Genomic DNA, 17,786 nt, shown 5'->3' with positions numbered 1-17,786 from the left:
AAATACTTCCTTGATTCGCTAAGTCAATCGGACTCTTACTTAATATCCCCAAACACGTATCTCCTTCGATGCCAATTTCTCTCCTCAAGCTCACTTAATTACTCGAATAACCTTCTCCTTCGAATTTAATTATTTTTTGGCCAACACATGGTGTATGAAATTGGTAGAAAATACCTATAAATAAAGTGACAAGTGATGAACAAAGGATTAAAAATTCTTTTTAGAAAATACTCATACATTCAGACCCTAGTAATTTTTTAAGTTTATCTCAAATCGACTTCTGTAGGATTCCTTTCGTTTTTATTTTTATTTTCCTTATCATTTATGGTTCTGTAATTTATCTTTCTTGCATAGATTATTTCTTTTTATGTCACTTTGTTTTGTTAATTTCCTCTGTTATTTTATTTTATTTTATTTTGAGACCTTTAGAATTTTTTATGAGAATTATTTTTTATATTTTCAAACACTTTGAATTTCTGTAAATTGCTCTATATTCTAAATTTATCAAGTAAAGTTAGTTTCTTTTTTCTGTCTTATTTTAATTCTGCAAAATTTTTGTCTTCTTCTTCATCATTAACAAATTAAAGATTTTGATGCATGTAAAAATGGTATCTACAAAGAGAAATATGTTTCACTCTCAAAAATTAAATTTTGATATTTTAGATTAATTGTGATTGATAATTACTTTTAATTATAAAAAATCTGTAAAACATTATATATAAATACAATTTTGCTAGAAAACAAACAAGGAGTGTAGTATTGTAGTCAACTAACAATTATTTATTTTTAAAATTTGTTTAGAGGGAACAAGAATTCAAATTATTATGAGAAATATAAAAAAATTCAAAATCTAAAAAAAATATAATCCCAATAATAACAAACATCCAAAATGCTTATAAAATTATTTTAAAGATTTATTTTAAACATTTTAAAATCATTTATAAAATTTCAAAATTTATTTTAAAATGATCCAAAATTATTTCTAAAATCATCTTAAAAATTCTAAAATTTATTTTAAAAATTCAAAATCATCATAAAAGTTTCAAAATTTACTTTAGAAATTTTAAAATTATTTTTAAAATGATTTTAAAACTTCTAATAAAAAATCTAAAATATAAGAAAAAACATCCAAAACATAAAAAAATATCTGAAACTTACGAAAAAATATCCAAAACTAGTAAAAAAAAAAATTCAAAACCTAACAAAAGAAAAAAAATCCGAAACTTAATAAGATCTAACGAAAAAAAGAAATATCCAAAAACTTTTAAAATTTCTTTGGAGGAGCATCAATTCAAATTATCACGAGAAACATCTAAAACCTAATGAAAAATATCCAAAATAAAAAAACATCTACAACTATTTTAAAAATTCAAAAAATTATTTTAAAAATTTATTTTCAAAATTCCAAAATTATTTAATATTAAAATTCTAAAATTTATTTAAAAAATTCAAAACCTAACAAAATGAGATATCTGAAATTATTAGAAACGAAATATTCAAACACTAGGAAAAGAAACATCTAAACTATAAAAAAGAATCCAAAACCTAAGAAAAAATATCCAAAACCCAGAAGAAGGGTGTCACAACAAAGACAGACGTAGAAAGAAGAAGAAGAAGCGATGTCAGACACACGATGAAGAATAAAAAGGAGGAAGAGGAAGAAGAAAGTTATTGCCAATGACTTGCGACTCGCGCAGATGGATGGGGAGAGGTGGGGAGGCAGTGCGCGATGGATGCGAAGCAAAGGAGAGGGAACGACGGAGCTACTTTTGATTCGGAACACGACATCGTGGCAGAGATGAAAAGAATGCATGGACGATGAGCGAGAGGGGAATGAAACGGAAGCGCGATGGTGGTTTTTTTCCTGCACGAATAACGGATGAGGAGGCGACAAAAGATGCAAGGACGACCAGCGATAGTGTTCGAGGATAGTGTGGGTCATTGAGGAGAGGGATCCGCAGCATTAGTTTTTGGAAGAGAAGAATTAAGGTTTATGGTATTCTTTTTAATGTGAGTAGGAGTGAAAATAGAATTAAAAAAATATTTGAGTAGTAATTAATTCTTCTTTTTAATGTGTTAGCGTATGACATGTTTGGTTTTTTATACATTTTCATACAAATAAGATTCTTTTTTTTGGTGTCCAAAATACTTTTATTAAATTAATTTTAGGTCTAAATTTTTCTATCAAGTTAATAAGTGGACTTGTTGGGACCCTTTTTCTGCTTATTGAACAAAGAAAAATAATGTAACAAAAACAATTGTTACTGTATGAACAAGGATGCACAATACATACTCAATTTAAAACCTTTAATTCAACACATGTGCAGGTTGAGAGCAATGAAATTGAATAATTTAGCATCATTTAGAAGGTGAAGCAACTATACCTAATGAAGAGTTTTTACAGTTTTCACCGGTACTTTTTTGGGACCATCGCATAGTCCCACTTAGGGATGACAATGAACAAAGTGAACAAATTTTTCTGTCCTTATTTTTAAATTTACTTCCTGTTTCTATTTCTAATTCTCGTTGTGGGAGAATATTATCCTTCATTCCCATTTTTTGTAGGATTTTATTCCCTATCTTCTAATATTGATAATTTATATGAAAATTTTAATAAAAAAATTAAAAAATTAAAAAATTATAAAACATTATTTCAACATACAATTAGAATATTGTTTAAGATTATAAGTCCAAAAATATAAAATAATACACTATAATCATTAAAAAAAGAATTAGAGAGTGAGATGGTACATTGTTAATAATGTTATAGAAAAAAATACTTTTTAAATTAGAGTTAAGTTTCAATATATATATAATATAAAATGATTAAAAAATTTATATTAAAAATAAATTATTAAATATATTTAGATAAATTTGATAATTTGAAAAATTAGTAGGAACGGGGTGAAGATTCCTACGCTACTTTAGGAGAATTTTACCTTTTTATTCTTATAAAAAAAATTTCTGTCTTCAAATCTTTGTTTGAGACAGTCATCGTAGAGTTTTTTGTGCTTGGAAGAGTTAGGCAGACTCCCACATCTCTAATGAGCATAGGTAAGTCAACTTAAAAAAAATTGTTTTCCATATATATGAAATTCTTTCACGTGTGACGTGTGATGTCGCAAGCTAATTCTAACATTAATACTGTAAGACCCAAAATTTTTGAAAATTCTTATTATGATCAAGTCTCAAATCATATAGTTATTTATAGCCTTAATTTCAGAAATTATTTTATTAGAGATAATTAAGGCAATTTTTAATTCATTGGATTTGAGACGAGTTATGATTATTATCCAATTTTATAATTATTGGATTATTTTCTATATTTAAAGTATAAGGTTGATAGTTATGAAATAATAAGGATTTTATATGATTCGGATTAGATAAGTAATATTTTAAATATTATTACTGCTATTTTGGAAAATGAAGAAATTAAGTATATTATTTCTAATTTTTGGATTTGGGCATTTTATTGAAAATAATTTGTGAAATTGATGAGCAAATAATATTTTCTATGTACAAATAGTGTTGGATTTAATTTGGGTTTCAATTACTATAGTATTCCCAATTTTATGTGAAATTACCATAATGCCTTTAACCCTAATTTTCAAAAATGAAACCCTTCCCCAACTTAACCCCTTCAGCCGCTGAGTTCCCTTTCTCCTTCACAAGTTCAACACACACAGTTTCCTTGGTTATCCCTGAAAGAAGCAAGCAAAGAGAACGAAAAGGGGAATGAGGGGAAAGGGAGACCCGGAGGAAGAAAGAGCACCGGGCAAGCAGCAGCTCGCCGGCCAGTCGCGCTCTGCCGCCACGTCTAGCTCGCCGTCGATCACGCTCCCGTCTGCCACCACCACCGCGCCGATTGCGCCGTCGCTAGGGAGGACAGAATCGAGAAGGGGTTGGCTCGCGAATGTGGGTGGTCGCGGGCTCTGAGCCACCGCGTCTCCATCACCACCGCGTCCACGCCATGCCGCAGCCTCTGTTCGCCACACCGTCACTCCTAGCCGCGTCGTCGCCAGTCGCGCGAGAGAGAGACGCACCGTGAGGAGGGTAGCCACCGCGCTCAGCCACCATCACTTCCTGTCACCATCGAGGCTCGCGTCGCTGTCACTCATGGCCGTCGCTCCTACTGTGCTCCATTCGGGTTCTGGGTTGAGCGCGCCGCTGTCACCGTTGGAAGCCGTTGCTGAGGCCGGGTTGCTATGGTGGTTGCTGTCCTTGTCAGTAGCGGGAGAGGATGAGATGTGATGATGGTGGGTGGTTCCCTCGCCCTTGCTGCCGTGCCGTCAGAATCTGCCGCCATGGCCGCCAGAGCTCCGGGCTGAGTTTCTGCCACTTGAGATCCTGCCGCCATCGTGTTCCACCGCTGGTAAGATTTTGAGTTTGGTTTCTGTTCTGTTGGAATTCCGAAAAGGTTGTTAACGCCGCGTGGTTGTTACAGTTACCGTCACTGGTGTTTTTGCTCGCGATTGTCACTTGGGGTTACTGACGGAGCCACTGCCGGGTTGATAAGGAGCTGCGGCTGCTTCATTTTGTTATTTCAGTGAGTATTTCGATTTTCGAAAGCCCTGCGTTAGTTCTCTGTTCCGTGTAATAAAGTATTTGCGATGTTAATGGTTTTAGGAGTTAGAATCTGGTTTGCTTATGCCGCTTGTAGCTGTTTCTGCTTTCGAGAGAGCAAGCCGAGTCGGGTTCTGATTGCCGGTGATTTCAGGCAGAGCGAAAAGAGTTCAGTTGACACGTTTGGGTTATGATTTTGGCGTTTTGAGGTAGGGGCGATTTCCAAAAACTATGTTTTGTATATTAGAATTATTACATATGGATACCAATGTGAGATATTGTGTATTTGGTGATTGTATCTGCCTTATGTATTATTTGATTGACTCAAATGATTATGGATTGTTGGTTTGGCTGAATTATTGTGCGGATTTGTGAAAAATAATATTTTGAAGTTGATTCTTTAAAGATTTGAAATTTGAGTTTAAACCGTTGAGGATTGGTTTGAATTGAGTCAATTATTTCAATGATGTGAAAAGTCGAATGCACTTTTGAATTCAGCCTGGTTTATTTTAATTGATTTGGTTTTGGACAAATGATTTGTTATTGAACCGTTTCTTTAAAGCTTTGGAAATGAGTTATATCGATTGATATTGAGTTGATTTTTAAATGGTATCCTTGAGATACGCCACTGAGGCGATTGTTGGATTTGACTTGCTTTAAATTGATTTCTGGTTTTGAGCTGTTGAAAAGGAATGAGAAATGGTTTAGTTGGGACCCGAACCGGGTGGCAAAAGTCCAAGTTTTAGGGGAGGTGCTGCCGAAATTTCTATAAAATCCTAGCCTTGTTTGAAAAGTTATTTGAAAAGGGTTGGATTTGAGAAGTTTTATTATTTGATTTATTAAGAGAATATTGATATTTTCAAGCTTAAATTATTTAGTGAACTTTATGCCTTGAGTTCGACTTATTTAGAAATGAACTATTTTAACCGTTTGAATCACTGAAGGAAAGAATGATGCTCTAGTATTGATTTCAATATAAAAAGGAGCTTTTAGTGATTTCAAAGGAATCTAGACTTTTGATTGAGTAATTAAGTTTGAGGCATTTTGGAAGAATACAAAAAAAGGGGTTCCAAAAAGAAACCTGAAAGTGGTTTGATTCAAATGAACCGGTTCCGTTTCAAATGAGTTGATTTTTGGACCGGGTTGGAACTTGTGATTTTGTATGGCCGATTTTATAGTAAATTCAGTTTTATTTACTTGAACCGAGAATCTATGATTTTAAGAGTTTCAATGAATTTTAAGGAATTGATGTAAGTTGACCTTCCCTAAAGACTTGGGACTCTACTGAGAAACTTTTGTTATAAAATCCCATTGTTGGATGGGTGATTTGAATGCTTTGAAATAAATCCTTAACTTGCCATGGTTTGGAAGCTTGGAAAGAGAATGCCGAGAGTGGCTCTGTTTTAAAAGGGGAACTCACTTTGAGTAAATTTGGCTTATGAGGCTGAGATGATTTGAGAAACGAGATTTCTAAAGCCAAGGCTGAAAAGAGTTGAAACTTGATTTCAAAGTGAAATGAATAGAGAAAATGATTTATGGCTTAAATGCCGATTTCATGAATTTGATGATTTTGAATGTGGAAGTGTTGTTTTGTTGTGAGCCAGAATGGCTGTGTATGATTATGAATATTGGCTGGTTCTGGATTGAACCGTGAGTCGGAATGGCTGTGTATGCTATGAATATTGGCTAGTTCTGGACTGAACCGTGAGCCGGATGGCTGAGATGGATGTTGATCCACGGATGAGAATGAATGCATGTATATGCTGAATTATTGATAATTGTGATTTGCACTTCCGCTATCTGAGATACGAGTTTCCCTGGGTAGTAGCAGTGGCTAGCCACCACGTGCTCCAGGTTGAGACTTGATACTCTGTTGACCCTATGTCGTAAGTGTGGCCGGGCACTGTGAAAGTCCCGGGTGAGCTCGCCCCCGAAATATTCACCAGTGAGGGTGATGGATATGGATCATGTTTATGATCGAGTTTATGATGAGTATAACTCGAGTTGGGGATGCGCGACAGAGGGACAGTCCAATGGTTAGCTACCAGGACTTGTCGGGTTGGCTCTATAACCGACAGATGATATCATCAGCCACTAGGGACAGGCATGCATCATATGCATCTATGTGACATTGTTTGGGTATGCATATTGTACTTGGTTTGCCTATGTGATTAACTGCTAATTGTTCTACTTGCAATAACTGTTTGTTTGTGTTTGCATCTTCCTACTTGTGTTTGCATCTGGAACTCTGTTGGATTGTGGTGGATTGGTTGTGGTTGGATTGTTTGGGCCTAGGGCCGTGGTTGAATGAGATGGACCGATGGTTGATTTCAGTTTTGTGGTTCTGGTTTGGAATAAGATATGAAAGGTTATTTTGGTTCAGTATAGATAAACCTTTTTGAAATGCTTTGATGTTTTCAGAATTGAACAGTTCCTCTTTCAGAAAAGATTTCTGACTTTACTTTTATTGTAAACTGTTGTTTTTGAAAAGAGGCATAAGATGGTTATTAATCACTGGTACGGTTTATCTTCATGTATCCTATTACAGTAATTCCCAAAAACCCTCTACTGAGAACCCTTTTGAGGATGATGTTCTCACCCCCTACATTTTTCCCCTTTCAGGATTTGGGCGCAGAAGTTATGAAGAGTTTAATTATTTGTTATTGAGATGCTCTGTATTGCTTTAGATTATTATTTTTGTACCCTCGCCTTTATCTTGATATATTCTGTGAGAGGGATAGGAATTGTACTGGATAATGTTTGTAATATTATTTATATATATGTATGTATATATATGGATGTACTCTTTATGAGTTTCTGTAAGTTGTATGGTATGTATGGACGTACGTTGTATGGCGAAAGTATTTTTGGGAATGGTATTGCGGTTTAAAGTTTTTAAACAGGCTCATATTTTAGTATTAAATAGTATAAGTGTTGTCGTAATGTCCGAGCTATCAGAGTTGCGCAGGCGGAAGCGTGAGCTTTGGTAGTTAGGGTGTTACAAATACTTTGTTTGGATGTTGAAAAGAAAATAAAAGGAAATAAAGGCTTTTTTACATATATACGTACGGAAAATTCATTTATTTCCAAAATGTACATATGTAAAAATCGTTCTCAAAATGCACAGGGCCATTTCTTGCATAGCGGCTACGAAATGGGTTTAAACACCATTTCATGCAAGGTGCCCATGAAATGGGAGCACCATGTCACTTAGAGCAGGCACGGAATAGAGATCCCATTTCAAGCGTGACTGCAGCGAAATGGACACACTAAATCAGGGAGACAGACACGATTTAGGGGCACAGCAGAGGTATTTCCATGCGTATTTCAGTAAAAAGCCAAATATATGAAGTTTGGCAAATAGTTAGAGAAAAGAGAAGTGATTCCACCTCTGAATGCACGTTCAACAAATTTTAGCTTCACATGAATGTGCATTCAAAGGTGGAATCACTTCTCTTTTCTCTAACCGTTTGCTAAACACACACTTCATATATTTGGCTTTTTTACTGAAATCCGCATGGGAACACCTCTGCCGTGCCCAAATCGTGTCTGCCGTCCCTGATTTTGTCTGTCCATTTCACTGCTGCCACGCCTGAAATGGATCTCCATTTCGTGCCTGCTCTAAGTGACATGGTGCTCCCATTTCGTGGGCACTTTCTTTGAAATGGTGTTTAAACCCATCTCGTGGCCGCCATGTAAGAAATGGCCCTGCGCATTTTGAGAACGATTTCTACGTATGCGTATTTTGGGAATAAATGAATTTTCCGTGCGTATATACGTAAAAAAGCCCTAATAAAATAAGAGGAAAGAAAATGGAAGAAAAAGTTGAGTTTTTTTTGTGTTGTTTGGATAAATAAAAAATAAATAGAAAGAAAATGGAGAGAAGATTTTCTTTTGTTTGGATTGAAAGAAAAGTAAAAAAAAACATAATAGTATAAAATTACATTAATATTCTTATCATAAAATAAAGTATAAATATTTTTATTTATTCATGTTTTATTACATTTTATAAATATTATAAAATATTATAATTTTATATATTTGATTTAAGTTATTTACCTAATACATATAATGTTTAAATTTGAATCTTTATTATAATAATATATTAAACTAAATTTATGTTAATAATTGTTAATAATAATATAAGTAAAGATAGTATTAGAAATAAAAAATATAGTATTTTTTGTTTTTTTACTTGTGATAAAAAAAATTTTTATGAGATCTACACCTAATTTTTTGTTTTTATTTTTTTTGATAACCAAAAAAACACATCATTTTTCATTCATTTCTTTCTATTCAAAATTTTTTCATTTATTTTCTATTAAAACCAAACATAGTGTAAGGTTTGGTGCGGAGGAGGGATGAGTTGATGACATTATTGCCCTTATCCACGTCGGGTCCTATTTCACATTTCACATACACTCGACAAGGAAGGAACGGAAAAAGAAAAAGAAAAAGTGAAAAACCATAGGAAATAGGAAAATAATCTAAATACCGAGAAGGCATTAAAATAAAAATTTGATTCATGATTTGACGCCTAAAAAGGCCACATGCATGATGCATTTGTCTGTTTTTCATCATGATTTTGAGTTGTAATTGTAGCATTTATTGAATTTATCTTTGTGTTACATGAATATTCATGAATGGACCAGAATGAATAATGTATAAAAATCGATTATTGTTTGACATGTCAATTTGGCACCGAATTACTAAAATGTGTGAGGATGCTGCTGCTCAGTCCATCTCTACTTCCATTGATGAATATATACAGTCTTACCTTGTCCCTACTATATTGAATAGTGGTCCACATGTCAATGTTTGTTTCACTAACCCCCTGTCAACTTTACTAACGTTACCACATTATTGAATCCAAAAGTCACCGCCTAATCTGGTCTAAGCACAATACAATTTAGTATGCTACTATTACGGTATTACCATACCGCGTTGCGGTGAATAGTATGACACGCAAAACTTTGTATTATAAATAAAGAAATAAATTAGTGTGAAGCTAAAAACTAAAAAGTGTAAAGTCAATACTCTCTCACATTCCCAGAGTGAGTGAGCAAAATCCCAATCTCGCAATATTCCAATTGGAATAATGAGTGGTGTAAGCAACAACCTAACAGCAATACTGAACTTCATAGCAGTATTGGCGTCGATTCCAATAATAGCCTCGGGGATATGGCTGGCATCAAAGCCGGACAACGAGTGCATCCACAATTTCCGGTGGCCAATAGTATTAATCGGGTTCCTGATCCTTGTGGTGGCACTGGCAGGCTTCGTGGGTGCCTACTGGAACAAGCAGGGTTTGTTGGCCGTTTACCTCTTCTTCATGGCGCTCCTCATCGCTGCACTCCTTGTTGTGCTTGTGTTTGCTTTTGTGGTTACAAGACCCGATGGAAGCTATGACGTTCCCGGAAGAGCCTACAAGGAGTACAGCCTTCAAGGCTACTCTTCTTGGTTGAGGAATCATCTCACCACTTCCGGGAGTTGGCAGAACATAAGGACCTGTTTGGCTGATTCTGATGTATGCATTAAGCTTGCACAGAACTACATTACTGCTGACCAATTCTTCGCCTCTCACATCTCTCCTTTACAGGTAACTGTTCATATTCAATTTGGTGTGTCTTTATCTTCGTTTCGCTTTTCATCACTGGTACTTTCCGTTTCTGCTCTTGTACTTGCACTGAGAAATATTCACTTACAAGATCCATATCTGTCAGTGCTTTTCTTACTCCTGTTTCTTCTTCTCTTGGAAACAAACAATATGTGAATTATTGGTAATGAACAATAACATAAAGGTTTTGCGTATTTTTAAAGGAATTTATTTCTCGTATCTTGTACTAGCTTAGTCCCACTTCACATGATGCCATGTTGCTTGTTTAGGGACACTTCTAGTTTCTGAATCTAAGGATTAATTTAATTTAATTTAATTTTAAAAAGGGGATTCTAGGTTATTGAATTGGAAGTAAAGGATACTGCATTTAGTGGATCTAAAAAGTTCTGATCTCATGGATTTTAGTTGAATCTGTCATATATGGCTCTGTTAAGATTAGGATACTTTAATTCAGAATCGGATAGTTACTGACATATATATAAGAGGCTGTGAAGAACGATATGGTTCCCTTGTCAAAGGGGGTAATTAGTTGATTATTCTATTGTGGGCTTACAGTGGTGGTTGGGGAAGAGTGTTCCCGTGATGCTTTTGGTGGGATTGGGACCACATTCTTGATGTATAAACAATTAAATATACCAATCAGAAGATCAATAACTACTTCTTGGACTTGAATTTTAAGAAAAATTATCAGATGGTTTCATTTAATCAATCCGTAACAAACTTCTAGTCATGTCATGTAATGTAAAATTTTCCAATATAGATCCCATCTCATTCTTAACTTGACCCACCACCTAAGTCATAGGTTCAACTTCATGTTTGAAATTTGTGGTTAACTGGCTCTCCACGCCATAGTGTGACTGTGACCTGCTCTAGCAGATAACTATGGTCCATTGAAATCTAATCGTCAGCGAGTCCATTATAAGAAGAAAAAAAATTTCAAATGAAGTCTTAAATTTAGAATAATTTAGAACCTGACATTAGGCACATCCCTTGTTCTCAGTCCTTGTGTGGGACGTTTCTCATATTCTATAGGATGAATGATTGAGCCACAGCAGCTGAAATAGCCACCTATGGATTCACATGTACAGAAATCATACAAACTTATACCTTATTAAATTAATCAACCTACTAGAATAATTAACCTTATTGTTTTGTCTTTTACTGAACAATGAAGATAAAAAAGTCTGGCGCACTATTAATATTAAATTATTAAATGGTGCCAAATGGTTGATGGATTGGGTGGTTTGATTATTACAGTCAGGGTGTTGCAAACCTCCGACATCATGCGGGTTCAACTATGTGAGCCCCATCATGTGGACAAACCCTGTGAATCAGATGGCTGATCCTGATTGCTACGCTTGGAACAATGATCTGAGCCAACTCTGCTACAATTGCAACGCCTGTAAGGCTGGTCTGCTTGGGAACCTTAGACAAGAATGGAGGAAAGCAAACATAATATTGATTGTCGCTGTGGTGGTTCTCATTTGGGTCTATGTCATTGCCTGCAGTGCCTTCAAGAATGCTCAGACTGAAGACCTCTTCAACCGTTACAAACAGGGCTGGGTTTGATTAATTTCATTCTCTCCTATAATATAATGTTTCTTTAGTGTATATATATTATTATTCTCTTTTCCGTCTTGTTCTTTTTGGCGCATGGAGTTATGAAATGGTATTATTATTATTAGCAGCAAGAGTTCATCACGTAAGTTTATGTGCTTGTCTCATCGGTCATTAAAAACTGTGAATGAAAGTAGATCCTAATAGTTGCCGTTTCTTAGAGCATATCATTTCTCTTAACTTGTTATCTCAGCAAAATTTTGCATGTAAAGAAATGATAGTTCATATGCAATGTAAATCCAGCTTTAATATAAGCATCATCGAGAACTTGTATCGGAAAAAGAAAAAAGAAACCCATCTTTTCAAGCATATAGTTAGAAAAAGAGCTAGATTATTGGGTAACTAATTAATAAATTGGAAGGTCACCGACTCCACCGACTGAAAGAAACGAAAGCTTTTGAAAGTTTTTTATGCTACAAGATCTTCAAAGTCCAAGACAAGCATAAGCGATGATAAATTGTTGGGGAGTCCAAATGCGAACGCTTATAGCAGGTGAATAAATTCTAATAGAAATATGGTGATTTCTTCCAAATCCATGGCAAATTTATGGGTAAGTTATCCTTGCTTATGTGTCATCATTTCAGCCATTGATCAAGAAAAGTTTTTAAAGGTTCATTAATTGATGTATTGTAAAAGTCAAAGTTCATAATAAATGTATAGCATGAGTATACTACATTGTAATGTATGAGTAGTTGTTATATATTAATACTGTATAATGTATTGGAGAAAATTTACAATTAAAATTTCTATACTCTAAATTGATTTTTTAACACAAAATCCTTCTTTTGTTCCTCAAACCCTTCTTTTGTTCCTGAAGTTCAACATGCATTTCTGAGAAAAAGAAGACACACAGCCATTAGTCACCCAACCCTCATTTTTTGGCCTTCGTTCTATACTCTCCAACACGTTATTCAACCTCAGGACCTAGGCACAGAACCACTGACCCACCCCTCTTTGTTTTCTATTCTTCACTTCAACCACAAGTTCATTCTGTTATCTATGGTTGCGGGAGCCATCACTGGAACTCTGTGAATGCGGGAGCCATCACTGGAACTTGTTTCCATCAACTGGGCTCCGGCGTCGACTTAGGTGACGCTGAAGGATATCCTCTGTGTGCTTGCATGTTGTGAATTTTGTGTACCTAGAAGGTTTACATCTGATCGCGAACAAGCTGTTGCAGGTGGAAGGGGTTTACCATCCACATTTCTCAGCCAGCTACGAATCACGTGCGGGTGCTTAATTAAGATTGTCTCCCTCAATAAGTTCAATTCTTTACTCATTGGATTTCAAGCTTTGGTTGTCATCAAGGTATCTCCGTTTTAATTTTTTTTTAATAATGGAGGTTAGTTTAATTTTAATTTTAATGGAAGTATCTATCTTTTAAACATTGCTCTGTTTATGGTGTTGGGTTTAGGTTATGGAATTAGGATTTTAATTCACATTTGCCAGTTGTATGCTGTGGCTAGGTTTGGGGCATTGAAATTAAAACGTTATACTGGACTCTTAAACAGTTGGCTTAGGTTAAGAGCCTTGGTCCCGATGAGTGTAGTTTTTTTTAAGGAGTTTAAGTTAGCTTTATGCAGTTGCTGCCATTGGTTCTGTTTATTCATATTTTGGTTCACAAACTTGGATTTTGGCAGGGGTTAAAATATGTTCATAAACGAGGATGATGTGAAGAATGATTCTGATAATGATTTGGGCGATGATTTCGATTATCAACCGATTGCAGAAGATGATGCTGAAGACGACGATGTGGATTCGCTGGATTCTACTAGCAAGAGTGAAGAAGTTTGTGGTGTAAAAAGAATAGCGGATTTAATGGTGGAGGATATTTGGAACCTGGAGTTTAGGACAGAGGATGAGGCTTGCCAATTTTATAACGCTTATTCTTGTTGGCATGGATTTGTAATGAGGAAGGACGACGTGGTTAGGGATAATCAAGGTAGCATCATTAGCAGGCAACTTATTTGCAACAAAGAGGGTGGAGGAATGTGAGGTATCTTGATCTGGATGATAGATCAAGGGAGGCAAGGTCACTAACGCAAACCAAGTGTCCAGCTCGGCTTAGGGTAAAGCTTGACTATGGCTACGGTATATGGAAGGTATCATGTTTTGTGGAATCTCACAACCATGATCTGACGCCACCCCCAATTTGCGCATCTGGTTCCGGCCAATCGTCGTCTCACTGTCACTGATAAAGTCCAAGTGAAAAATCTTCATAATTTTGGTGTCAAAACCTGCCATATTATGGGGTATATTGCGTTCCAGAAGGGTGGATATCGTCATGCTGGCTTCACACGCAAAAATTTGTACAACCACATTGATCGTTATCGTCAGTCGAAAGTTAAAAACGGGGATGCCAATGCGGCAATAAACTATTTGATTGGCAAGTCAAACAACGATCTGCTGTTCTTTGGAAAGTATACATTCATTAGTGACGAAAGGCTCGAGCATATTTTTTGGGCAGATGGGCAGTCAATTATCGACTATCACTGCTTTGGAGATATTGTTGCCTTTGATTCAACCTACAAGAAGAATAAATACAACAAGCCTTTGGTCATTTTCTCCGGATGCAATCATCACGGGCAGACTGTTATATTCGGCTCTGACCTACTATCAGACGAAACCACAGAGACGTATAAGTGGTTGTTGGAAACTTTTGTTGAAGCGATGGATGGGAAAAGTCCTAAAGCAGTAATAACTGACGGAGACCTTGCCATGCGAGATGTAATCAAGAATGTTCTTCCTGATGCGACCCATCGGTTATGCGGATGGCATCTGCAGAGAAATTCATGTGAAAATATAAAGAATCCTAATTTCCTGTATGATTTTAAGTGTCTTATATACGACAACAACGACCAGAGAGAATTTGATCGGAGATGGACAGCCATTTTGGATAAGCACAACCTTGTTGGGAGTACCTGGATGGAAAAGACGTACGAAACTCGTGCGATGTGGTCCCATTATTTTCTACGGGATAAGTTTTTCGGTTACATAAGGACGACATCACAGTGCGAAGGTATAAATTCTCTCATCAGATTTTATGTTAATCGCAAGAACACCCTCATTGATTTCATGCATAACCTGGATAGGGCCTTAAAAGAGTATAGAAACAACGAATTAATAGCTGACTTTAAGTCTCAGTTCTCAGAGCCAGTGATGATTACCTCGTTGGAGGTATATGAAAAATCTGCATCTTGTTATTTCACGCAAAACATTTTCAAGGAAATTCGTAATAAGATTCAGAGGGCAGGGGCTTTGAATATCAAGGTACTAAGCACAACCTTGGACAAGGTCGAGTTTAGTGTGACTGCTCTCGGAGACCCGGCCAAAGATTGACGGGTGGAAGTCGATGGAGGTAAGAATATGTTCTCGTGCTTGTGCAAGCTGTTTGAATCACATGGTATTCCGTGTAGTCATGTATTCTGTGCCATGAAGTTTGAAAATATACTTGAGTTTCCAGAGTCGTTGATCTATAAAAGGTGGACAAAGAATGCAAAGAATGAATTTATTAGCATAGAAATGCCTGTGAATGATGACGTCGAAAGGGTCTTAAAGTTTTGAGTTGGTGCATTGGCATCGAATTGCAACAAGCTGTGTGATATTACTTGTAAGGATATTGCAGATTTTGATGAAGTCCAGTCTGAAATTGTCAATTTAGTTATCCGCCTGCAGTCACGCAAACAAGGCAAGTCAACTCCTAATGTTAACGTGGAAGGCATCAACGATCCCTTTGTTGTCAAAAGCAAAGGAGCCCCTTCCAAGAGGTCTTCTTGGAGGAAGAAGAGAGCATGCTCTAATTGCCACAAATACGGTCATTACTACAAGCGCTGTCCAGATCTGATGCAGCATAGTGTGGGAGGTAAGCCTCGCGATCGATCAGACGGCAATGCATCAGCCAAGGACTCAGGTTTTAGTCCAGAAAGGTTTGCTAATTGTTCGAGGTCGATCTCAGTTAAGTCCGAACACCACTCAGGACCTAAGACAAAGGTACGATTTGTTTATTCTAACTAGGCTCCTGCTGTGAATATCTTTTTCAGTGTGTGTCCTTTTAAAAACCATTAAACTATGTGAATGTTCCTCTGTTTGCGCAGCCTTTTAAAAAGGGTGGAACAAGGAAGTTTACGGTGACGGGTATGAGGAACCGGAAGGGTAAAGACAACAGTTTTGATGAGGTAATTTTTTTGAATATAAACCTCTAATTTCTGTGTCATGAATTGGGTAAATTAATGAAGATCTCGTTCTTCTTGTTTAAAAAAATTTATAAAACAGCGGAGCCTCCATGAAAGTAGTGAATCCATTGACATCGCGTCCACGAATGGTTTTTTCAATAAAAATCTCTACTCGTTAACACAGGTGTGATGCATAAAACTCCTCTTAACCACTATGCGATGAATGACCATTATGGTTTTATGCATGATTATGGTTTCTGATTGGGGATTACGATGTCATCAGTAGGTGAAGGAGTCACAGCAGGACAAGAGACATTCATTCACGAACTATGAATGCGTTAATGATGTTATGGATGATAAATGTGACACACGACATGTGCATTTTGATGTCCGAGATCCGTTACCATCATCACTGCCTTGTGGCAACAAACAAGGATCGTACATGGCATTGTTTGTGTCGATGCATAGGACTCTTTGACCATATGAAGGAATTAGTCTTCTGAATTTAGTGCAATGCAAGTATAATTGGTTCTAAAAGCATGATATATCCTGATTTACTGACCGCATTGTATTTGTCATTGCTTGGTATTGAGGAGTTTTAACTTGTAGTTATTTACGTTAACTGTTAATATGTCCATTAGGATGATAATTATGTTCAGTAATATGTATGTGATTTGCTTACATTGTTGTATTCTCGTTGCGGTTAATTGTGGTTGACTTTTGGGTAACGAGTTGCTACCATTGTGATTATGCAATTCAGTTGATCAATTAGAGTTGTGTAAATTGATTTTTTCCCTACTTAGTCCATTATGATGACAATCATGTTGAATAATATGCATGTGTTTTGCTTACATTGCTGTATTTTAGTTGCTGTATTTTCCATTCTTAGTGCATTTGATTTACCAACCAAATTATTAGATTGAATGGGTTGTAGTCTCCAAGGTTGAATTGTTCATAGATGGTTGTAAATCTGTTTTGTTACCTTGAGGTTGTGAATCTATTTTGTTATTATGGATTTCCTATATCATTGGAAATTTTATTTAAGGGGAAATGGCACACTGTGTATGAAAGCAGTTTGAAATATATATATGTGTCATGAATCTATTATATATGAAGCAGAAAATCGTAAACACAAACACGTTTTTATTCGCGCATATCATAGTTTCGATTATTAGGTTCAATAACCTATTGAAGTTGTTAGAGTCTTACATATTGACAGAATTTAACATTAGGAACAATAAATGTTTGAAACACTGCGGACATTTCCTTTAAGTTGAACAATAGCGAATGTTTCTATGTTATCAGCTATTTGACTACAGCATGACTTTGATAGGCAGGGTTTTGCTTCCTGGGATTGAGAGCTTGAATATTTCCAAAATGTAGTCATCTGGCATCTGTAACATTGTTGACTATTATGACCTGATATTAAAAATTAATTAACAATGACTGTTAGAAAAGTATATGTGAATTCCGTTCAAGAAAGCAAAAACTGCAACATTATAATTACTTGAGAATGTGTTAGAATAATTACTAGTGAGACATTCTGTGTTAATATATATTAAGCTACTAGCAGTATAATAAAATCTGTTTGTATTTTTTAATTTGTAACAAAGGTCATAGAAAACCGTTAACTCCGATATCGTTGGAACTACCAACCAAAAATAAAATAAAAGGAAAAGGGAGCATGAAAGAAGATATCAGTGTTTGGCTAAATGAAGGTTGGCACAGAATTGATGAGTTGCTAAGACTAAAGCATGAATATTTTGTGGTTTCTAAGTTTAACTGTGTTCCAGTATCGGTCTTCATAGATTCTTCGT

The 17,786-nt window shown here is 35.7% G+C and overlaps 2 protein-coding genes across 3 annotated transcripts; both read left to right on the top strand.

Moving 5' to 3' along the window:
- Positions 1–9,275: 9,275 nt before the first annotated feature.
- LOC112790700 (tetraspanin-2) lies at positions 9,276–11,962 on the top strand. The gene is made up of 2 exons (XM_025833228.3): positions 9,276–10,162; positions 11,438–11,962. The coding sequence occupies exons 1-2, from the start codon at positions 9,662–9,664 to the stop codon at positions 11,747–11,749; spliced, it is 813 nt and encodes a 270-aa protein (XP_025689013.1). The 5' UTR covers positions 9,276–9,661; the 3' UTR covers positions 11,750–11,962.
- Positions 11,963–13,495: 1,533 nt separating this feature from the next.
- Positions 13,496–16,761, top strand: LOC112790699 (uncharacterized). Of its 2 annotated transcripts, none has more exons than XR_011880026.1 (4): positions 13,496–15,787; positions 15,892–15,972; positions 16,070–16,153; positions 16,256–16,761. XR_011880026.1 is itself a non-coding variant. In XM_072233114.1 (4 exons), the coding sequence occupies exons 1-4, from the start codon at positions 15,641–15,643 to the stop codon at positions 16,445–16,447; spliced, it is 504 nt and encodes a 167-aa protein (XP_072089215.1). In that variant the 5' UTR covers positions 14,241–15,640; the 3' UTR covers positions 16,448–16,761. The 2 variants fall into 2 exon arrangements, 1 of the variants encoding a protein (XP_072089215.1); XM_072233114.1 differs by having other exon boundaries at positions 14,241–15,787.
- The last annotated feature ends 1,025 nt before the right edge of the window (positions 16,762–17,786 follow it).

The sequence above is a fragment of the Arachis hypogaea genome, chromosome 3 (assembly GCF_003086295.3).
Source record: "Arachis hypogaea cultivar Tifrunner chromosome 3, arahy.Tifrunner.gnm2.J5K5, whole genome shotgun sequence".
Classification (NCBI taxonomy): Eukaryota; Viridiplantae; Streptophyta; class Magnoliopsida; order Fabales; family Fabaceae; genus Arachis; species Arachis hypogaea.
This window is presented reverse-complemented; position numbering and strand designations above follow the sequence as displayed.

Excerpts from the sequence above, each read along its gene's own strand:
- LOC112790700 (XM_025833228.3), top strand. The coding sequence starts at position 9,662 with ATGAGTGGTGTAAGCAACAACCTAACAGCAATACTGAACTTCATAGCA. Across the intron at positions 10,163-11,437 it reads CTCACATCTCTCCTTTACAG|TCAGGGTGTTGCAAACCTCC; the intron begins GTAACTGTTCAT and ends TGATTATTACAG.
- LOC112790699 (XM_072233114.1), top strand. The coding sequence starts at position 15,641 with ATGCAGCATAGTGTGGGAGGTAAGCCTCGCGATCGATCAGACGGCAAT. Across the intron at positions 15,973-16,069 it reads AAGACAACAGTTTTGATGAG|CGGAGCCTCCATGAAAGTAG; the intron begins GTAATTTTTTTG and ends TTTATAAAACAG. Across the intron at positions 16,154-16,255 it reads ATCTCTACTCGTTAACACAG|GTGAAGGAGTCACAGCAGGA; the intron begins GTGTGATGCATA and ends TGTCATCAGTAG.